The sequence below is a fragment of the Melospiza georgiana genome, chromosome 4, assembly GCF_028018845.1.
Source record: "Melospiza georgiana isolate bMelGeo1 chromosome 4, bMelGeo1.pri, whole genome shotgun sequence".
Classification (NCBI taxonomy): Eukaryota; Metazoa; Chordata; class Aves; order Passeriformes; family Passerellidae; genus Melospiza; species Melospiza georgiana.
Window position 1 is genome coordinate 13,906,657 of NC_080433.1, and position 23,436 is coordinate 13,930,092.

Here is a 23,436-nt window from a genome sequence, read left to right on the forward strand (position 1 = left end):
GGAGTTTTTAACATCAGAAAGGATTCTTGGGTCATAGCTTTTCCTTTTGCTTTATCCAGTCTAGAGAATTTAATTCTTCCTTATGCCTGACATAAGACCACACAGAAACTGAACTACTTTTCAATTGCAAGTTCTTCTACCAGACTGTAGTACAAATTTTCAAATGCCTTCTTGCATTTGATCAATTTATTCTAGAGATTCGTTAGTAGACATAAATAAGAAGAAATAAATACTCAGATTTCTGTGAATCTTGGGGCCACTGCACCTGAATACAATAAAAGTGAATGCTCAGAGTGGATCAGAGCTGGCATTACTGCCACACTGAACTTTTGTGTGAATCTCTGATGGTTTTGTACTCTTGTTGCTGTATTTTGAGCAATACTCTATAGCCTGAGAGGAGCTTGGTCTGTAAATGAAATACAGTGCTCAGGATTTCCTTGAGGCTTTCCTGAAGTCAAAGATTTACTGTCCAGATGTTGGGACCTCCAGAAAATTGCTGGGATGTCTGAGCTTCAGCATTGTGGAAGTTATGGTGGAGTCAGCCTTGAAAGTCTCTCTTCTGGGAATGAAGGAGTAGAACCTTCCCTTAACATCACTGGGGTGTACTTGGCTCATTTCATGTGGCTTGCAAATGTAATGGTGCTGACTGTTTTCACTCTGAAATGAGAATGGTGGTGTTTTCTGAGAAACATCTCATTAATGATAATGGTCACCTCTTTTAAAATCAAAGCTTACTTGTGATGGCAAAACCAACTTGCTTAAAGCTAGTCATACTGACATGTTGAAAGTACAAAACTGAAACTTATTATAAAATAACACCCTAAACAACATAATAAATAACTGTAAATAACATTTATAATTGCTGTTGTCCTGTAGCATTCAAGTAATGTGTCAGCAGTGTAAAATCAAGAAACTAGGAGATTGAAGGTTGTGTTTTCTAGCAGAATTTTTAGGTAGCCTGAAATAAGAGTTGTGCAAGTTGTCCTTTAGGCAAGAGATCTGTAACAGATAAGTATTTGTTCTTTTCCAGGAACAGCTGATTAAAGACAGATCAGGAATGTGTTATTAATTACTGTGGAATTATATTCCACAAAAGAGAGGTTTTGTGAGAATATTGCACACACAGGTGCAATAATCTTGTTTGTGTGGCCTATTTGTATTTATTTTTCTTAAACTTAGTTATTTAGAATAGGTATGGAAGCATGTCTAATGTTCAGGATGTAACTTAGCATTTTTAGCCATGACAGATTTTAGAGATGAGTTCTTAGATGGATGTAGATTGTTCTACAAAAGCAGCAAATGACAGCTCTTATTAATCAAAGACAATGAGCTAGAAATTACTGTGACCTTTTCTTGGTGACAGTTTAGAAGGCTTACTAGTAAAATTTGATCTTTTGGGGTTTTTTTCCTTTCTGCTTTTTCAGGAATCTCGTGCATTAAGTCTGATACAGCCACAGCAAAGGCTGTGGAACTCAGGATCACATGCAGGGGGAGAGATGGTGCTTTTCACCATGTGACCCTGCTGGTTTGTGACTGTCAGGCCAGCTCCTGGGCCAGAACACCCAACCACTGAAGAGGGAGGCTGGGAAGACTGGGAGGTGAGGGAGGGGCAAACACCTCCTGTCTGATAACACAAGAGGCAGGGAAAGACTGACATAAAGGTGGAAAAGCTTATTTCAAGAACAAACCTTCTTATTCTTTGGAATTCTGAACACTTTTGTGTGTCTCGAGGCCTCCCAGAATAATCAGGTTTACAGGTGCAGCAGCTTATGTTGATACATGTTTTCATGTATCTACTGTAGAACTAAGGGGCTAAACATGGATTTAATTTAGATCTTTAGGAGTAAGGGTCTTGATAATATTGCTATAATTCAGTTCCAGAACCACTTAAAATGGTTACTCTTCATTCTCTAGCTTGATTGTGATCTGTGCAATGCTTAGACAGAATAACCCTTGGCAACTGTTTACAGATCACAGAGGGAGCAAAAGGAATATTTTGGCAGTGGTTTTGATCTTAGATAAGGAAATCCTGAACACAAACTGTAGTTGTTTGTCTGGCAGGGGGGCAGAGGAAGGGTACAGCTCCATGAGAGCTGAAGCTGGGATCTGTGGCTGGGCATCCCTGGCACAGAAGCTGCCCAGTCAGGCTGTCACTTCCCAGTGTGTGCTGGGTGGGAGAAACAGGGGATGCTCCCAGCATCAGGAAATCATCATGATCTATTGTGCTGGCTTTGCGTGACATTATCAAAGAGAAAGGGGAAGAGAAAGAAAACCCCATTCATGGAGCACATTTGTTTTCAGGCAGTAGAGAAAGAGGAGCTGTCTTCAGTCTGAAGTGTGTTGATTGAAAAGTATTTTCACACCAGCACAGGGTGACTAATACTCCATGCAGTCGTGTTCCTGCCTGCTGCCTTCTGCTGTGGTTTGTGTGCAGCTGCAGGAAAATGTTCCTTTAACCCCAGTCAAGCACCTGACAATGGAGAGGAAAGGCTGCTTGTGCTCAGAGTGCTGTTCTAGAAAAGGAACTTTCTGGAATAAGGATTGCACCTTAAGAGCTGTGTGTGTTGGAGGGGCAGCCATAGGGGAAATCCACAGGATGGATTTCCAGCTGAGAGGAAATTGTTGGGACAGAAGGACACGTGCATGTCTGGATGAGCTCTTGAAGGCTGTTACTAAATGTGGGGGGAAACAAAAACATCATCTTGACTTCTGGGCATTTAGGAGGGACTGGAGAAGCTGGGAATGTCCGAACATCCTCTTAAGACATGTATTTGTTTTGTTACGAATGGCAGCAGTGCCTCTAGAAATTTGATTCCAAGTTTAATGAACTTCTGATTGCATTTGCTTGTTCTGCAACCAGGGAAAATGTGTCTAGCTGCACTTTTCAGTCTCTCAGTCATTGAACTAACAAGATATGACCTCTGTTTCTGAGAGCTTAGGAAACTCATGTGCCCATGACAGGAGTACTATAAAACCATGCCAGGTAAGAAGTGTATATATTTGTGTGTGTGTGTGTGTGTGTATTATATATATGGGCACTGGTTTGTTTTCAGTGTGGTCTCTTGAAAAGAATTGGGCATTGGCCAGTGCTGACCTCAGTCTTTTTGTGGGCTAAATTAATGTCTTTATTCTGCTTGGCAATGTGGGCCAAGAAGAATTTTTAAATGAATGCAAGAATTTATGGTGTGCAAGATGTCTGACAGTATCCTCAGTTGTTTTTGTGTTTCATCAGTGTGGTGTTACAAATGGGCCTGTGTAATGCAGAGGGGACTCAGGGCTGACAATGTGAATGGTGTAGTAGGAGGGGCTGTGCTGGGGCCCTTTTAAGTGAAGAAATATCCATCTTGCAGTGTTGTTGAAAGTAATTATTAATCTGGTTTCATTTGACGAAAGAAAAGCCCAGTAGATGACATTTCATGTTTAAATGTGAAGCTGAGGCATAAATTAGTGTCTTGCTGATGATAATCCACAGAGGAGACATGAGCTTTGAAACAGAAACAGACACAAATTCTGAATGGAATTGGCTGTACAAAAACAGTGTGTCATGATGAGGGTGAGTTTTAGGCTTGCCCCTTTTTATGGACCTGTGCTTCTGAAAGAAAACTGAAGAAACACCTCCATCCTTTTTGATGTAGGAAGGGCAGAAAGATCCTCTCTTCTGCTCTGGGCATGTCCAGCCTCAGGTTTACTGCTTTGACAGGAGGAATGATTTTTGGAAAAAAAATAACATTTGCATTAGGAGCTCTCACCCCTTCATTGAGAACATATCTTTTTTCCTCAACTCCAGATGGGGCAGAACCTCTTGCTTTGATGAAAATTAGGACTCTGACATCACAGGCTGGGCTCTGCCCTCTGCTTTGTTCTGTTGCTTCTTAACAAGCTTCAGTCTTTGAACTCTCCAGAAGCTTGTACACCATTAAGCTGGGGATGTTTGTAGCTTACTGAGTGGTGATGTTTGAAGGACAGATTGGTTGTCAGGGGCTGGTGACAATGCTGCTGCTTCACATCTGTCACATCTGATGGGTTCAGGGCAGTAGGATTCAGTTGTCTGCAGCTCTGGTGGCCTGGCATGGTAGGGAGCTTGGAGGAACCAGAGCAGAAACAATGGCTCAAATAAACACTCTCAGATGGTTTTGGGACAGTGGAGAACTGCTGGCTCTGGGGTGTCTTGCTGGGCTTCCCAGAGAGCTTCACAGTCTGGGATGGCCAAGAAGGCTGAGAGTTGAATGTTTTCCAGATGAGAATGTGCAGGGCTTTGTGGCAGGGATGTGAGAGTTGATGGGAACTGTTCAGAGAAGGCAGCTTCACTCACTGACCCTCAGGGGTGTCTTGGACTGCCTTGGCTGTAGGCAAAGGACCAGACTCTCCTTCAGCTCCCCTTTTTCAGATGCTTTTTATTGCTCCTCTATGATATATAGAATTAAATAGATAGGAATGAGGTGCATTCTTATGTGTGTTCCCTGCTCATTATGGATTCCTGCAAGCCAGTGTGGTGGGTAAACAGGGCTGACCCTCAGAACCTGAAAGCCCCATCTGAGTGCCAGAGGAATGGGACTGCATGCCAGGAGAGATAAAAGCACAAGGTCTGCCACTGGAGGAGCTCCCTCGGAGGGGGAGGAGGTAGGAAGGATGTGAGTATGTACTTAGGCCTGCTTCAAGGAAAGCTGAGAGAAACATTGGCATTTATCTCCAGGAATTAACGTGTAGCTTCCTTTTTTTTTTTTAATAGTTAAAAAGACCAGGTTCAGAATGAGTAAAAATTGACCTTTCCTCACAATTGCTCCATTTCAGTTCTCCCTGTTGTGTCTCAGGCTGTGCAGCTGCTGTGGCCTCCCTCAGCAGGCAAACTTGGATGTAGGTGTAAGGAAACACTCACTTCCACCCTTTCTCTTTCTTGTGAGGCAGCTTTTTTATGGCTATTGTGAATGTGTCCAAAGTGCTTGGAGGCCACTCTGCATTTCTTCTTCCTACTGCAGGTCAGTATCAGCTTCTCTCCTTGTTCCCCATCAGTAAGTGGATGCTACTCATACTTACACAAGGAGCATAAAGTCAGCAGATGGAAATTATTGGAATGGAGAGAAAGGGGGGCCTTGGGTGTTTTTTGCTGGGAAGCTTGGTGGGTGCCAGCTTTGCTTCTTGTACAGTGCTGTGAGGCCACGTGGAGAACCTGCCAGTGGAGGAGAACTTCAGAACCAGAGGAGGATTCTGCCTGGGTCCCTGTGCTGGTCCATTTAATGAGGCATGCTGGCTTTTGGCAGCTTTCCCACTGGCTGCCCCTCCAGGCCACTGTCTCTCATTAGGTTGGAGGTTTTTAGGCACTGGATTGAACTCACTGGTTGGTGGTGGTCTGCTTTTTACACACTGCACTTGACAGAGCTAGTGCCAAGCTACTAAATTATTAAGCTGGGGTTTTAATAGAAACCCCTGTGTAGGCTTAAATTGTTTCCACTCTATTTGGAGTTTCCTGCTCTGCTGGTTTTTATTTTGTCCCGTGCATGAAGGCATGGAGGAGGGAATTCACAGGAAAGCACAGAGGCAAAGAGGAGGAATTCAGCCTGAGAGCAGTAGAAAGTGCAGGCAAAATAAAAGGTCAGTTGGTACTGTGTGCAGCTCTGATGGAGGGGATGGGGGAAAATGCCCCCTAATCCTCATGACAGTTCAGCAGAAACTTTTGTGTTTGTTTCCAATGCTGTTTGTAACTTAGGTTTCTCACTAAAATATTTTCTTGCCCGACTGTTTTTGACTTGACCTCTTCCCCAGGGCTTGAAAGAGACATTTGTGAGCACACCCAGCTACAGCAGTTTATCCCCAGTGCCAAACCCTGCTGCCACCAGTGGGACGGCAGAATTCTCTCTGCTGCCCTCCCTCCTCAGTGGGGCCTTCCAGTGTTGTACCACTTCCACCCACTCCTCCCTTGTTGCAGGTTCTCCCCTACAGCACTGGACACGGGGTCAGGATTGCACCTGCTCAGTGCTGTGTAACTCAGGTTAGGGCAGCACCTTGTGTTTTCTTAGCACTGCACTGATAAATGTGTGCTGTCCTGGGTGACAGGTACATCTGGGGGATACAGTGTGGGTAAGTGAAGGTGGTATAGAATGTGATCTTATCCCCTAAAGAGTTGCAGCTGGGTTAAATACTAAAGAGTAGGAGCAGGTCTTATGTTAACAGGCCACACCTGTAGCCAATTAAAAGAGTGGATTGCTGGGAACTGGAGTCAGTTGGTTGCTGTGGGGACAAGGAAGAGTCAGTGCTTAGAAGAGCTGCCTATAAGAAACATCAAGGAGGTTGAAACTCTGGCAATTTGGAACCTTTTGGAATGTAATATAATGGCAACAGGTACAGTCACTGTCCTCCACCAGGTGGGTTGACTCTGTCACACAGTTCAGGAGAGGAATGGTGTTTGAACCTATGTGCCTTGGTAGACCAGGAGTTCTCAGCATTGGTTCCCTGAGGCTGCTTCATCGTGAGCAGTGACCTCCTTCCTCTGGGAGCAATTAGATGGGAAAGGTTTGGGAAAATAGTGGTGGCAGTGGGCTAAAACTGCTCAGTGTGTGTCCTCTCCTGCCACTGTGGGCTTGTACTGAGTGCCAAGCCAGGGAGCTGCTTTCCACAAAGACATCCTAGCTGGAAGTGACACTGGAGTCACTGGGGTTGTTAAGCACAGCTGCAGTGAGCCAAAGTAACTGAGCTTGGAGTGTGCATTGAGGGCTTGGAACAGCCCTGTTACTGAGCTCTTGGAACATGTGGTGCATATCTTAGGGTATGTAAAGGATATCTTAGCATGGTTTACAACTTAAACCACCTCACTGGGCTTGTGTGTAAGGTACTGGCTGAATCCTGCCTGGAGCTGCAGGTCTGGCTGGACAGAAGAATGGGCTGTGAATTATAAAGGCTGCCTTCACCACTCAATGGCAGGAACAGCACTGCAGTTCCTGTCATTGTCATCATGCTTGAGCCATGTTTGGGTACTGACTGTGTTTAATTGCATGGCTAATTTACTTAATGTCTCTCCTGGGGTCACTTATAACACTCTTATTTTTGGGTTTCAGGGAAATTAGGGACACTAGCAATCCATTGTGGTTCTCTCAAGGCAGGAGTTTTCCAGATGATGGCAATAACAGCTGTGGCTTAGTTGCAGAGTAACCTGGCTAAACTGAGAAAAATTAGCACTGGCAACTGTGGTAGAGCTTAATGCTGGCAGGTGAAGGATCTCCAGTAAAATATAGTTCAGGTGTAGGCAGAGGCCACGGGTCCCCTGGGTTTGGATAACTTGGAGGATGTGTTTGTTGGTTTACTGGGAAAACCTCAGCAGCACTTGTTGGCTTTCAGTCCTGCAAATGAATAATGTAGATATTTAGGTATTTGGGTGGAGAGCTGAGGTCGTCATTTGTCTTCCCTGGTAGACAACTATGAATCATCCCATTCCATGACAGATTGGTTATGTACCTTCCAAGGAGCTCCTCTGTACCTGTTTCCTCCTGTCAGTGGAGCCTCCAAGGTGGTTGCTTTTGGGAAGGGCAGTGTGCTGAAAGCTCTGTGAAAACAGTTGGCCTCATGAGCCTTGCTGTGCTCCTTGTTTTTCCCCAGATGGACCTGTCTGTGGAGACTCTGTACAGCCTCATGCAGGAGCGCCAGAAGAAGTACGCCAAGTACGCGGAGCAGATCCAGAAGGTCAACGAGATGTCGGCCATCCTGCGGCGGATCCAGATGGGCATCGACCAGACGGTGCCGCTGATGGAGCGGCTCAACAGCCTCCTGCCGGAGGGGGAGCGCCTGGAGCCCTTCTCCATGAAAGCCGAGCGGGAGCTGCGGTCGTAGCGCTGCGGCAGCGCCCCCTCCTCACCTTCCTGGCTCCGTGGAGGCGCTCCCGGCCGGCGCATCGGGAGCGGGCAGCGCTGCCGCGGGCTCTGTGCCGGGCAGCGCAGGGAGAGCGGCGGCACTGCCCGAGCCGCACAGCCAGGAATGCGGGAGCTCCAGGAGGAGAGCATTTACCGCTCTCAGCTCCCTCCTCTTGCCCTCCCGTCTCCTCTGCCGCTACACCGCCTGTGCAGACACATTTGTTTCATTGCTGTGACTAGTCGAGGTTTACAGAGGAGGAATTTCCTTTTATCTGATTTAATTTTTTTACTAAAAAAATTCAAAGGGATATAGGGTGTGATGAACCCTCTAACATGTTTTTTGTGCCATTGGGGTTTAGACAATTAGATGGCTGGAAGATCCCCTGGCCTTGGAAATATGTATGTTTTATGAAAGTGTGAGAGCCAGGAACTGGCTTACTAAAATCTGGCCATTATCATAATTAATGTGGTTTGCACTGCAGGGTTTTGGCATGTCCTTGAGGCTCCTGTTCCTGTGGGCTCACTAATTTATGAGGCTGTAAAGGAGTAACTGTTCTAGATATGTCTGCCTGTTAATGTATAGCAGACCTTAGTGTTCCTCTCCCCCTTGCCCTGGCAATGTCCCCATTCCCCAGATGGTGGCATTTCGTGTCCCTCTGACAGGCACTGGTACAGCCTGGTCCCTTTGCATCTCAAAGTTGCACACAAGGTGTCTTTTTCTATTGGGACACTCAAGTTATCTTGGTGCTTTTTTACCAATGGGTTGCAGCTGCTTCTTCAAGTGCATGAAGGTGGAGGGGAGAGACACAAGAAGTCCTTTGGCTCTTTGTTGGTTTAGCTGCCCTTGTGCTTGGAGCTGGTGGTGGCACAATGCTGAACAACTGGAGCCAGGGGGCCCTCCTCAGCCTCCTGCTCCCAAGGCAATGGGATGTTCTTGCCTCCTGCCAGGCGAGCCAAGGCTGGAGAGCCCATGAACCCCAAGGGTTATTGTGTGTCAGGAGTGCAGTTCCACCAGTGAGGACAGTCAGGGACAACCCACCTTCCAGGACAGTACAAGGTAGGGGAACTTGCCAAAGGCAACTTGCTTCAATATTTCTTAGTTCTTAAGAGCATTTATTAAGCAAAAGGTTGTCTCTGAGCATTTGGAAGTAAGAGTGCAGTAGGTTTTTGACTGTAATAATTATTGTCTGCTGGCAAGAAGCAGCAGGCTGTTCTCTTGTTGCATTCCCAGAGATCATGTAGTGTGAATTTTTGTCATGCAGACTGCAGCCAGCTTAGATGTGCATCTGAACCATGGTGGTGGCTGGATCCCAGGGCCTGCTGAACACTGTCTAGATGCAGAGTCCTGTAGAGGTGCAGCCCCTTGGAATGATGCCCTGGGAAGTGGGACTGACTGCTTCAGGGAGGGCAGGGAACTCAGCAGGAGGATTTTTAGCAAAGGCAGCAGGTTTTCTTGCCTGCTGCTCCCACCCCAGAGGTTTTACACAGTTTCATGTACATAGGCATATGCTGTGTGTTGCCCAGGATAAAACATTAGAATTCCATCCTTGTTCAAGCTTCCTGCCATGTTTTACACTTGGATTGTTAAAAGCTTACATGAGACTTAACCCAGGAAAAGCTGCTTGTCATGGCCATGCCCTTGTGGGTCCTCGTTGTCCATCATGGAATGTGTCTCTGCCTCCCACCCGGAGACACAAAAATATTGAGCTGCTTTAAATAGTGGCTGCAGCCATTTTTGTCCCCTTTGTCCAGATGATGCTGTCTGGATGTTTAAAATGTGCGACATTCAGCTGTCTGCCAGACGGGATCAGGAGTGTCCCACACCCTGGTGTGCTGGAAGCCTGTGCCAGTGGGAAGGTCCTGATTCTGGATGTCAAGGCAGATGCTCTCTCCTGTAAGACTTCTCTGAGGCTGGTGGACATTTGGCCTCAGGCCATGAAGTATCAGATCAAAGCACTGCTCCCTGCAGTGCTAATGAGGGCAAAGCAATAGTATTCCCAGCTGAAGGCTGCACTGCAAATCAGTTCCTTCCTCATTTGCCAGAAAACACCAAGGCACTGGGATGGGAATGGGAGAAAACCTTTGTTCCTAGGAACAGTGCTCTTGAAACTTGTGGCTGTGCTGCTGGGCCTCACACACTGAGCTTCTGGAACAGCAAGGGCAGGTTGTAGAAGGTGTAATAACTGAACTAGAAAGAAATTAGAGCTGAAATGTGAAGGCCAACCTTTTCCAATGCTCACATGTCACCACCTTCATTCCACAGGTGATAGTCTTACAGTATGGGTACTATAAGAAGCATGCACCCTGTAAATGCCCTTGAACGATGGTTTACAGTTTTATTTAAAATATTGTCATTGCCTTCAGGAACTATAAGTCTTTGGCCCTCTTGCTGAGGGGGAGATGTGTCCTGCCACATTTTCTTGAGCTGCTGTTTGTTGCTTGGCTGCTCCCTGTTGGCTTTGCTCCACATGCTGCTTTCAGCTTCAGCTCAGATGCAAGTGATGCTCCGGGTAAGACTGAGGCTCCCTTCCCACACTGTTTAGCAGGAGCTTGGAGAGGTGACTGGAATCACCTTTCTGCCTGTGAATTTCCTTTTCCAAGCCAAATGCTCTTGGAGGAGGCCTCAGGTATCTCTGGTGAATGTACCAGCTGTTACTTCTGTCACAAATTTAGTGCTGTGAACAGTGAATAATCTGGTGTGCTCCTGTGAAACCAGACACTGCTGCCCTTTTCTGCTTTCTGCTGGTGTGTGCTCTGGGTACAGGCTAAGCTTCTTGATACCTGATCTTGTGAAAAGCTGAGGAGCAGGACAAGTCACTGGAGTTCTCCTCTGCCCTGAGCTGCTCTGGCCCTTCCCTGACTCTGCTGTTGCAACTCCCTCGTTGTGCTGCTGCTGGTGCTCCTTGTGTCTCACACTGGTCACTGCCCATGCAGAGCAGGTTTGCTTTGTTGTTTCCATTGTTTTTGTCACTGTATGCATTGACAGGGTGCTAAAGTGCCAGCCTACCTGCAGGGCAATTCCTGTGAAGTTCTGCTGAAGGGGAGAGAAAAGAGTTTTTGTTGTTGCTTTCTTTAATATATGTATTTTAAATTAAATATATTTAAAGATCCTTAAATATTTTAAGAGTGTGTTTTCCCCTCCTCCAAGCTTTTACACTGTAGAAATACACATTTTCACTGGCCCATTGGTTTCATGAGCCAGCCCCTCTCTCAGACTGTGTGCCAGTAGTTTCCCAAGTGCCAGGGGGTATTTTGATTGCCAGCCTTGTGGCTGAGCACTCCATGGTTTATGGGGTGGTTACCCTGTTCAGCTTTCTACATGCTCCATGTTCCACAGCTCCAGCATTAAAACTTCTGGTGTGGCTCTTTTCCAAGTGTGTTGTTTCTCCAGTTGCCTTATTGCTCATTCTTCATTCCCACCGTGGTGTCTGGGCAGTGCAGGCTGATCTCAGCTTTACTTTGCACCCACTCTGTGACATGGAGGTGGCAGAGGCTGCCCTGGGGCTGCCTCTGCCATGGGATTGAAAGGAAGCATATCCCCAAATGAAAATAAATGCTGATTGGTTTGTTCCCTCCCATGCTGTCCCAGTTCTGGTTGGCAGTGATGTCCAGTTTGAATAGATGTGAGCAGTGATGCTTGGCACTTGGCATTGGGAGAGCAGAATGGTCATGAACTCTCATCTGCACAGGTGATATTGAATAGAGAGGCAGATTTACAGGGTTTCTTTTCATTTTGCTGGTGTTTTGTTTTTGCTTTTGGTTTTTTTTTTAATGGCCTGATGGCCCAGCCCCATTGCTGCCTGTAGTGTCACACTTTGGCTTTGTACAGCAGTGGAGCATGATGAGGATCCCTGGAGATGGCAGCTGAAATCCACTCCTCAAAGTGAGCAATCCCTTGCAGCAAGACAACTCTCCAGAAGTGTTTGGCAGCATTTTCCATGCCAGGAAAGCAGCCCCTTCCCAGAGGGGTGGGTGTTGCAGAAGGCAAGAAATAGCTCCCTTTCCTTTTCTATTTATGGTGAGTCTTATTAATATTCTTGGAAGTGCAGAACGAGCTCAAGGCTTTACTGCAGAAACACTTCAGTTTGCCTCAGAGCAACCATTTGGACCTGAGGGCCAAGAAGTTCTTTGCAGGCAGCATTCAAAGGGGCAAGTGCTGTTGCCAGGCAAAGCTGATGGATTAGGAACACTTCTATCTGAATTCTCAGTTGTGGGTTTGTGTGTATAAGTGTGTTATTGTGTATGTAATGCTGTCTAAAACTGCTAGAATAACTACTTCTATCAGAGATTAATAACAAATGCAGACTAGGTGTATGGCTGCCTAAGTTAGATGTACCTAGATGTACCTCTGGCTAGGTACATTTGGTTAAATCACAGTGATTTTGGATTTAAAAAGTAACAGTCTTACCCTAGTGCTGTTCTCCTTGTTCTGGGCTTTTCATGCCCCCACTTTCTGGTAGAAGTCAGTACACCTTGTGCTGTGAATCACAGCATATTGAGCACCTGATTACCACATTTCTACTCTCTTATCCTCTCCAAACATAATCCCTGCTGGGAGGAGGTTTGCTGTTTTCAGTTCACTTCATTCTGGGAATGTCATTGTGATGGTTACATCAGGAGCCTGGTGACCTTGGGGACCTCTTCCCAGTAATGCCAGGCAGGGAAATGAAAATGAGGTGTTGGTGACATGCATGAGGCAGATTGCAGTTGCCCCTTGGGTCTTTACTGGAGGTGGAGTTAGACTGTCTCTTCCCAGAGCTGGCTGCTGGCAGGGCCAGGGATGCAAAGCAGGCAGGAGGAGTGCTGAAAGCTGAAGTGAATGCTTCAAAAAACAGAATTTGAGGGAACAGAGCTACTGCAATCAAAAGTGGGCTTCAGAGTGGGGTGAATAGCTAAATCTTAGAGGATTGTCATATCAACCTTTTAGTGTAGGCTCAGCAGCTGATGATGCCATTTGATTTGCATGGTTCTTGCTTTGTTCTCTAGGAGCTGCTAGATCTTATTTGTAGAAAATAAGCACAGAAACTCACACAGGTTGTTCCTTGTTGGTTTGGTTTCTTTTAGAGAGGCTGAAGATTTTGCATTTCCCTTTCTGGGATTGTGCTTTGAAATTCAAAGAAAAGGCTTTGTTACTGCACCCTGTTTGAAACTGCTGTTACATAAACTCACAGCTTTCTCCTATAAGGATACAACTGTGGTAGCCCTCTTTAATTCTAATCCGTGCTATATTTGTGTGAGCCGTTCTCTGAAGCAGCAGTGAGAGGTGTGCTCCAATCTCACTGAGCAGAACTTGCTCTGAATTTTTCAAGACTGACAGCATCAGTCAAAACAAGTATTTAAACGAGTAATTAAATTATTCTTCAAATAAGTAGTATGGGAGGGAGGCAAGAAAAAAGCATGGGGTTCATTCTGGGTAGCTTCAACAATTTGAATGGGGTTCATTCTGGGTAGCTTCAACAATTTGAAATAGTTGCTGCACCAAGACCACCCCAGCTGCCTGAGGAACAGCTTACTCACATCTGGATTAGACAGTGGGGGTGTTAATGCACACAAGTGCCACTGCTGCTCATCAGTGGAGCAGAAGAAGGGGGATAATCAGGGACAGGTAAGAGCTCTAAATGGTTACTGGTGCTGTAAAATCACTACTGCCTGTGAGAAGTGCTCTAAAGCTGCTCCTGTCATTGATGACCACACCTGCAGGGAAGGGGGTGTCCCATAAAGGACAAGGCTCCTCCTGGTCCTGCTGCAGGTGAAACACTCCACAACTCCTTTCCCAGCCTTCTGTATAAACAGGTACCATTTCTGATTTTATTTCATCATAACATACATGTAATGCTCATGACACAACAAGATGAGAAACTCACATCTCTCTGAACCATTTCACCAGCTTGCCATACACCAAACATGCCAGGTATGCCACACACCAAATGCCATACATTATATTCATTGTGAATATGTACACATTTTTCCCTCTCACATCCTCCACTTTGCTTTTCAGCCTTCTGCAAACCATTTCCAGTATTGTTCAGGGACAGGACTCTAGTTCAGATATGAGCCAGGGCACCACCCTGTGCAGGACATGGGGTTAAGGTTTCCTCCCATGGGAACCTGCCCTACACCTTGGATTCATCCAGAACACACTGGGAATCACGAGGAGCCACCAGACCAGATTTCAGTTCTTCAAAAGGCAATCAACCAAACCAACCCCAAACACACAAAGAAGGGGAGCACACACATGTCTGAGGAAGCACAGAGGAGGAAGAATCAGTTTCTGTCCCTAGGGATTGATAGGTGTTCACTCCCATTAACTGGTTTAAATCAAAGCCACCCGCTTTTCCTGAGCCCTGCTCAGCTGTTAACACAGGCAAACACTCACACAGCTGAAAATAGCTGTGATGTCATCACTTCCACTGCAGATGTAAACAGAGACAAGTGGCAGCACGTTCAGTGAGCAGCCAGCACCTGACACAGTGGCCAGGCTGCTGTGAGCCTCTCCCTTGCCCAGCCTCTTGCACACACAGCACAAAGAGCTGAGCAGAGTCCTCTGGGCTCAGGGACTCCTGGCGCCTCCTCTTTCTGTGCCTTTTGCACTTTTTAGGATCAAGTTAATCAATGCTGTAGCTTTCAGTGCTATTTTCAACAGTCCATTGTAGGAAATTAAAGTCACATCCTAGCCACAAAACAAAACAATGACAAAAATCTTCTCCACTTTTCAATATAGTAAAACCTGAGATTTGAGTCACAAACTAGCTAAACTTACAGTAAAAAAACCCCAAACATAGCCCAAGCTGCTGACTTGAATTAGGGCTTCAGTTTGCTGCTGACAATTTTTTTTTAAAGCTGTTGGCCAGGGTTAATTATTTGTTACTACAGTTTTCAGCTGCCTGCACTGAAATGGGACAAAAGAATACAGCCTCTCCTCAAGGTGTTCTGAGGGTGCTGGGAAGGCCCTGGGGGCAAGAAGGATGCAGCTTTACACAGTGACTCGGTACCATCCCTCGCTGAACTGACCATAAACCTCATGGCAATGTGCACAAGGAGCCCAAGGTGAGCAGCAGCCAAGGTGAGAAGGGAAGCAGCTGGGTCACTGTTAAAAACATGAGAAGGGCTGTGCCTCGTCTCATGTGAAACCTCCATCCTCGAGATGGAGGTGTCTGCCCTGGGTGCAGAGGGGGAAGGATGTGGCAGAGCCTTGAGCATCTGCAGTTCCACCCTGGAACTGCTCAGTTAAGGACAAAACCCACCACAGCTCATTTTTACCTTAAAAAAACCCCAAACTTTTGAATTGTTTTTCAGCAACTGAATTGTTAATGGGCAAGAAAAGTGTGTTGTGGCCACTCATACCAGCCACTTCTCTTGCATTTAGCGCAAAATACCAACCACTTTACTATACCTTAGAAGCCAAAGCAGCTACCCCTCTCCCAGAAGCCAGTTTAGTATCAAAAATACAAATACTTTATCAAAAGACTGGGGGGAACAGTCCTAAGTATGGTTCATTCATCTTTTAAGATTAATTGCTGCTGAGCCAACTGAAACACTTGTGCGTGGACAGCTTTAAAAAAAAAATTAAACGTGGCCAGTCATTACTTGTTCACATTGTTTATGAACTCATTACCAGCATGTGGCAGCCATAAAGCCCTAGTTTATTTTATGTATTTTTGAGGTACTGGGGTTTTTTTTTTTCTCTGAAGCAGCTCTCTAGCGAATCACCTAAAGCCTATTCATTAGAACAATAGTTACACCAGTATTTACATTTGTCTGAACGGTGTGTTCAGACCAGCCTTGCTGTAACCGGTCCCTATGGCCTTTGGAATCGCTCCCAGTCTCCTTTTCTTTTAGGAAAAAGGTCTCCCTCCAGAGGTTGGCTCAGTGTCAGGGCTAAGGTGCACTGGTGAGGACGTGGGGCACGGGGAGGGAAGAACACAACTAGTTCTGACAGGTAGGAGCGTGGTTTAGTGGGAGCAGAGAAAGGGTTTGATACCAGGAGAGCTTCCTTGTTAAAAGCCACTGAAAGGATGAGCAATCCGTTGCACAGAATTGCTTCCTCTGCCAGGGAAAGGTCTGTGAAATGTTCTGCCCTTCTCCCGGAGAGGAGAGGAGAAAAGCCCAGCAGCAACCTTGGTCTCCGTGCAGTACCACCCTTTCCCTGGCTCCCAGCAAAGCCTCCGGTTCTTCCCTCCCCGCACCTGTTTACCCAAAGTTTCAGATTTACAGGGACCTCTCTCACACGCCGGGGGAGCAGCTCTGCCACAGTCACAGGAGCCTCCGCCCCTCAGGACACTTCAATGATTTCCATGCTGCCTGAAAAGCTGGACTGACTGCCCACTTTGCCCAGTTCCTCTCTGGACCTGTTGTCCGCCAGGATGCTCTCCCCGAACTCCATCTGGCAGCTCCTGCGCTTGAACTGCTTCTCGAAGGAGCTCTCCTCGTGCCAGCTGCGCCGGGAGTCGCCGCGGTCGGCCTGGCGGGCCCGGCGGCGCACGGCGCTGGGCTGCTCGCAGCCCGAGGGCAGCTGGCTGCAGCTGTAGGCGGGGAAGGCGCCGCCGCCCCCGAACACCGCCGAGGCCGAGTAGAAATGCGAGGAGGACTCGGCGGCGAAATACCAGCTGTTGGTGAGGGACGAGGGCTGCGGGGCCAGGATGTCCGAGTGCCAGCCCTTGAGGCCCAGCCCCGCGGCGGACTTGGCCAGGTGCTGCTGGCTGGTGGAGAGGCCGAACACGAAGTTCGTTCTGTAGGTGTCCTCCACGCTGCCGCTGCGGTGCAGGGGGTACAGCAGGGGCCGGCCCGCGTGGGGCCGGGAGGCCGCGCTGTCCAGCGGCCACGGGCCCGGGGCCTCCTGCGGCCGCGCCGCCTCCTCCTGGTCGGGGCTGCTCTCGGGGCTCTGCTCCGCCACCTCCTGCACCGGGGAGAACTGGCACAGCTTGCCGCTCCCCTCCAGGGCAGCCGCGTGTTTGTAGTACTCCAGCGTGTCCTCGGAGGAGGCGAAGCCCTGCACCGATGCGGTGACGCAGCTGCTGCTCGCCGAGTAGGACACGGATTTGATATCCAAGGAGAAGGAGCGCTTCAGGCGGTTGCTGTCCTCCACCTTGTCCAGGGAGACGTGCAGCCCGTTGATGCCCTGCACCAGCGGGCCGTCCTCCAGCGGCGCCGGGTGCCCGCGGGTGTCCGTGGGCTTGGGCTCCAGCAGCTCCGAGGCGGCCGAGAGGCAGAGGCTGCTCTGGCCGCCCTCCAGCACCTGCTCGCTGCTCTTCTCCAAGTGCAGCAGCTTCAGCTTGCTGCTGATGGGGCCCGGCTGGCCGCTCTGGTTCTTGAGCTTCTTCTCGAAGTCCAAAAGCTGGCCCAGGAAGTTGAAGTTGGGAGAAATGGTTGGCCTCTTTTCTTTCACAAATCTGGTAAGAGGGGACAAACAAAGAGAAAATTAATTCAAGAACCTGTTGCTCAGATAACCCTGCACTCAATGTTGTGAATGTCTACAGCCTATTCTTGACTTGGACTAGGGTTCAGTCAAGCATAAGTGACTTGAGGATGGAGTTTAAAAAAGGCAGTTTAAAGCAAAATGATGCTTGCTGCATGCTCTAAATTGTCTCTGTGAAAAACGCCAATCACTTGTTTTTAAAATTTTGAATGTTAATAGTAATAAAATGGTTATAAAAATAGTGATACAATTAGAGTAATAACAATTTGGACAAATTGAATTAGGACAATATGAGACAATAGAGACAAAGAGTTGCAGATGCCTGGGTACCTTTTTCTGGTCAGCACAAGCCTGAAAAAGGACACCCGTTAACAGAGGATTAACCCTTAAAAACAACAGCCTGTTGCATATTCATACATCTCATACATGATGCATAAATTCCATTCAAACACAGGATTGTCTGGTCATCAACAACAACTTCCTCTGAATCCTGACAGCGCCTTCAAGGTGGGAAGAAATTTGTTTCTTCTGAAAAGAGGGCAATAAATTCTTTTTCTCTGAAATACTCAGGTGTCCTGTGGCTGCTATCTCGCTGCAAGTCCTTTCTTTAAAAAAAGTGTCCTACATAGCATAGTTTCTATTTTAACATTTTTTATAACCTAAAACTATGTTTAACACACTACTTAAGAGAATTAATACAGCATTACTTTCTAGCACAACACATATAATATTCATTTTAATATTTGCAAAAAGCCAATCATAAAATACACATTTTTCACATCTCTGTAGTTTCATTTTTCACATCTCTTCTTTCCTACCTGTCTGATTTGCAATGCAGATAAATAAGGACTTTGCTTTTAACAGGCTGCACAACAGAGGTGCCCAAATCCCTCCTCCTCCAGTTTTGGCTTTGTTTTTTTTTTTTTTTTTTTTTTAAGAAACATTCCTGGAACTATGCTTAACCAGATGACAAGAGAATTAACAAGGAAAGAAACCTTGAGGAACTAAATCTAGTACAAACACACATATAATGTGCCACTGGGAAAATTAAATACTATTAAAAATGAAACCTGTCTGAGGAAGTGTACAGAAGATGAGTGTGCAGTCATTAAAAGCAGAGTGAGAAAAATGGAAAGGTGTACTTGTGTATGTCAGTACATGCTAGCACATGAACAAAGTCAAAACTTGCATTTTTTATTACTATTTGCCAGAGAACAAACAATCCTAGGAGTAGTCAAGCTGACACTATGACCTGGAATATCAGATTGCATGAGCTGATAGTGGAAACTTCCACCCAGAAGTGTAACACTGGCAAATGGAGAAATCTAGTGAGTCTCCTCAGGAGAAACTCTGTAGTTTGTCCTCTTAGCATTTGATGTGAAAGTTTTTAGCAATTTGCCCAAGAATTCATAGTCTTTGTTCATTTTTTTCCAGTCAAAACTGTTGTACTTGGGTTAGTTATTAAAGGAAGGTCTTTCTTGCTTGTGGCCTGGTAGCCTCCCCAACCCTGTTCTTTCCACTTTCTCCTCTCTATCCAAAATACTGGGCAGTCCCAGATTTAAACCTAGAATTTTAAAAAATGAAAATAGTAGAGAAAGCATGCTGGATCCCCTGACAAGTTTTACAGATTTTTCAAGCTTTTTCATCTCAAAATATGCATTATTTTTTCCAATTGGAAAACATGTATAATTTTAAATTCTTATGTTTATTTCTGTTAAATAGTCCATTATACAAAAGATTTTAAAAGTTTATTTCTTTGACTTTGGCTTAATGTAATAGTATCACCTTTTTATCTTTGTAATAATGTCAGACAAACATTTTATCTAATGACTTCCACTAATTCAAAGAAAAGTATTTTTCTTTTAAGCTTGGCCAACAAGAGATCCCAAACCAATGAGTGAAATGTTCTGCAGATGATTCTCCCTGAGCCATATCAAAGGAAATATGACAGAATATAATCTAAATTTCACAGCAGTTGCTCACTGCTAAGAGAAAAAGACTTAGTGGGATTAATCCTTCACACTCTGTTCATGCTTTTGATTAAGATACAAATTAGAATTTAATGCAGAGATTTCCTGGAGGAATTTCGAAGCTCCCTGAAGCAGTTCCTTGAGGTGTGTGCATTTTAGCAGTGTTTGGTTCTCTACAGCTCTGCCCTCAGCCACTACAGCCTGAGACCAGGCAGGTTTTTCACTGAGCTCACACCTTGCACAGTATCTGTCCACACTGACTGTAATTCATGTTGTTATCTGTACCTGAAAAACTGAGCTTTAACTTCTTAACCAAACCTGTTCCCTGTTGGAATTCCTGCACAACACCAAGCCACCAGCAGGCTCCAGTAAGGAAACGTGGGAAGTGTCCCAACACAGCAGGAGAGAGCTGCAGCTCAGGCACCTCTTACATGCAGTTTTTTCAACATTCAACAGCTTAAAAGAAAAGTTTCTGTGGAAATCACGCTCCACATGGCAATACCCAGTGCTCATCTCTCTCTCCTCATATCCCTGTTTTAGGGATGGTGGTTTGGAATCACACACAGATGATTCCAAAGGGGCTCCTCTGCCCCTGCTCCAGGGCAGTTACTCAAACTGGTTCTGCATAACTCCTTACAGTGATGCCCTAGCTGTGCCAGGGAGCCATCAAAAAGCAAATCATCATTTTCTGTACAACACAACAAAGCAGTTGGTTAAAGTAAAAAAAGTAAGAAGTAACACTTTCCTACCTGGTGGGTAGGAAAGTGTTCACAATCCCAGTAGATATAAAATGATATCTGTAAAGGAGGAAAGGGAAGGGGGTCTCCACAAACACTACCAAATGAAGTGATACTTCAAAATGCTTTCCCACACAGTTTTTGACTGACTTCGAGAGCAACAAAGAAGCTTTCTCCATTCCTGGGCATTTCACTTTCAGGCAGCTCTTTGTGAGCACTAGCAAACTGCAGGAGACAGATCCAGCCCAGCATTTGTCCCAAGTGTGGCTCTAAATACCAAATCCCCTCAGTTCTCTCCTCAGCCCTGACCACTCTGCTGTCCCTGTGGCTCACAGGATGCTATTACACACATGTGTGTTTGTACACAACAGCTGTGGGTCAGCAAAGACGCTCCCACCAAAACACTCCCAGACCATGCACTGCTCCTGTGCACCAGGATGGAGAGGAGAGCTGGAGGCACATGGGCTGAGATAAGAACAATTTACTGGAAGCAGTGATGGGATTAGAAAATGAACAGTAACAGCACCATAGTAATGGCAGAGGGGTGAGAAAGAAGGCAAATGATTCACACCGTGTGGGAGCCTCAGAGTACCTGACCCTGCCTCAGAAGGGACCCTTCCCCTGCTCCCAGCAGTGACAGGAGGTGGCACAGAATAACCTCCAGGTACTGGCCATGCCTCTCCTGGCTACTGCAGAAATTAGCCCTGTCCTGGCCAGAAGCAGGACGAGACACATACCTTGAATAGGCAGTTTACATTCCATGTATTTGCCTGCTTGGATCAAAGATCATTCTGCAGTGGGCAATTAATATTTGCTGTGTGATATCTATTCAATACCATTAATTTGTTTCTGGAGGAAACCTATGCTTAAAACAAATGTGGCCAGTGAACTACCAGGTAAAATGTCTCCTTCAACCCTTGGTCATAGAACCTTTTATCATCCACCCTAAAAACAAGGCAACAGGCACAAGAGTTAGTAGGAAAGGAAGATTTGTCCCTACCTGTAAGCTTCATCCAAGGACATATCCATTCTTTTCATGATGTATGCAATGGCAATTGTGGCAGAGCGAGATATCCCAGCTAAACAGTGCACCAACACATGGCCATTGGATGCTTTTGCTTTTTCTACATGGCGAAAGAAATTGGCAACTGTCAAACTCAGCAGCATCATAGCAGGATGAAAAGTTTTTAAAGAAAGCAGTGTTTCTGAAAATTATTCAAAGCTTCCAGTTGAACTGCTAATTGCAAATCTCATGGAAGCTTGAAACAAAACTCACTTATTTCCTCTAGCACTGTGTAGTAGCATTGAGTATCGAAAAAGCATGACTACACACAGGAAATATCCTGCAGTCACAGCATAGCTCATTTTAATGTGCACATAAACAGCCCTATTTAGATGTCTGGGAAAGGTGATTGTTTCTAATTTTATATGCAAGTAAAAAGCCAGCATTCATGATGGAACAATCTGGCCAGTTCAGACATGGCTAGTGCACTTCCCAAAGGTAAAGGCAGAAGTTGTATGTCCAAATTTCTGACCCACTCTCTGCAGACATACATCAGGCATCTGAGAGGCTGCCTGACAGCAGCTCTGAAGTGTCTTTGTTCTGTAAAGCAGCAACATGCAGTGGCACAATCTCCCCACTTTTTGCTCCTGTGCTTATGGAGTGATGCTGATCATGTCCACAGATCCTGAGGGCATTTTCACACTCCCCAGAAAGAGCTCTGGGCTTCTCCAGCCAGAACAGCAGAGCAGACACACAGAGAAACCCAAACACTATTTGAGACAGAGAATTAAAATTTTCTACTCACCTATAAAATCCACTGATTTATCCAACCAAGGCAAAATTTTCTCACAAAAGCTGTCATTCACAGGCACTCTGAGGAAATGAGATTCTGGAATAAAATCAGGCTTTGGACAAGTATTGCTGGCATTCAGGACGTAGCCAATGTCGTTCTGCTGCATCAGCTCCTAGGAAAGAAAGGAAGATTAAGCCTAGAAAAGTCAGATGGTACCTTTGGCACATTACAAAGCTAAAGACCAAACTGAAATTTGTGTTGGAATTGCTCAAGCTGTGTAAGGGACATTCTTCTAGGAAAAAGAGAACTCCTCAGCTTTGAATTCTTCTAACAACCTCTAATGAGACATCCAGTGTGTCCAAGTAACATATGGCCTGCAAATCCCATAAAAATGAAGTTAACAAAGAACAGAAGTAATGGTAGAATACCTTCTGCTACTCTGAAGCATCACTTCCAAGAGAATGAACTTTTTGCTACTTTGGTTTAAATTCTTAGCGTGCAAACTGACAACAAACACTTCCCACATGCAGTTTGCTGACCTGAATATGTGTTTTCCAGATCACATATCTGGGACTGAAATTGCCCCATCACAGATTTTGGTGGGAAATAGGAAATGAAATGGATGCCTCCTGCAGTCACCTCTCAAGTCCAGGAGTTTCTTGTTTCTAAGGGAATGTGCAAAACTCTCTCAAAACCTCAAGGAAAGAGATTAAGATCTTTAATTAAACCATTTCCAGACAGCACTGAGTGGCATTTTGTAGGAGTCCTGCTCTGTGATGTACAATTTCAGTTTTTAGTCTCTAGGCCTCTTGCCTCTCACAGAAATGTCACAGGAACAAGCAAAGACTCTCAGTGTACATTTAAAAGTCAACTGGGCTTTTAAGTTAGTCAGTTTTCATGACTGAAATAAAAGAGAGGCACCTCTTTTCTGCATCTCTCCATATGGATGGTATTCAGAGTTGTGCAAAGTAGTTTGGGATGCAGAGGGCAGCCTAGTACAAAAACATATGGAAGAAGTACTGGAAAAGTAGAGATGGCTCCACCACAAGCCATCCAGTCTCCTCCAAGGAAGCATCTTGACACAGAAAAGCACTTTAGCATGTTGGACTAATGCTTATCAAAGTGCCCTGGTTCAGAGAGGATCTGGCAGTAAGTGACATGCAACATGGCTTGGACACTACTTACACTGAACATAAACACTGGGGAGCTTCTGGCCAGATTTCTATGGAAACTCTTATCTCAAAATAAACATTAAGAAAAAGAAAATAACCCCAAAATCTGGTTTTAATCCTTTTTCTTTCATAGCAGATATATAATAAAGTTTGTCAATCCATAGGAGCTGCAGCATGAACGAATTCTTATACTGCTGATTTCAACTGGAGTACAAAGTCACAGAGCCAAATGATTGATTTTTCCCCATATTCTTTCTGCAAGCATAGACATCTTTTAGTGAGGAGAAACAGAGAGATGCTTATTGAGCACAAGAGCCAGAACTCTGACTGAACTCTGTCCTGTTCAGTCAGAGCAGTCTAACCTGTGATGTTGAGTTCTGATAGCCCACACTCATGGTGCAGCGTGGACTGCCATGGTCAGGTTTGTTAGGAACATAGCTAAGGGGGGGTGATGAATTGGGAAGAATAAAAAACCTTATTATTTCTTTTAAAACACAACCATTGATGG

The 23,436-nt window shown here is 45.7% G+C and overlaps 2 protein-coding genes across 7 annotated transcripts in view; one reads left to right on the forward strand and one right to left on the reverse strand.

The window, feature by feature from the left end:
- BORCS5 (BLOC-1 related complex subunit 5) overlaps nt 1-11,073 on the forward strand; it is a 79,385-nt gene extending 68,312 nt beyond the window's left edge. For both annotated transcript variants that reach the window (XM_058021956.1, XM_058021955.1), the window contains one exon: nt 7,588-11,073. In XM_058021956.1, the coding sequence (XP_057877939.1) occupies nt 7,588-7,818 (231 nt within the window). In that variant the 3' untranslated portion in view covers nt 7,819-11,073. The remainder of the gene's footprint in view (nt 1-7,587) is intronic.
- Nucleotides 11,074-13,626: 2,553 nt separating this feature from the next.
- DUSP16 (dual specificity phosphatase 16) overlaps nt 13,627-23,436 on the reverse strand; it is a 58,124-nt gene continuing 48,314 nt past the window's right edge. For all 5 annotated transcript variants that reach the window (XM_058021952.1, XM_058021949.1, XM_058021951.1 and 2 more), the window contains 3 exons: nt 21,769-21,928; nt 20,961-21,084; nt 13,627-17,227 (listed from right to left, as the gene is read on the reverse strand). In XM_058021952.1, the coding sequence (XP_057877935.1) occupies nt 16,111-17,227; nt 20,961-21,084; nt 21,769-21,928 (1,401 nt within the window). In that variant the 3' untranslated portion in view covers nt 13,627-16,110. The remainder of the gene's footprint in view (nt 17,228-20,960; nt 21,085-21,768; nt 21,929-23,436) is intronic.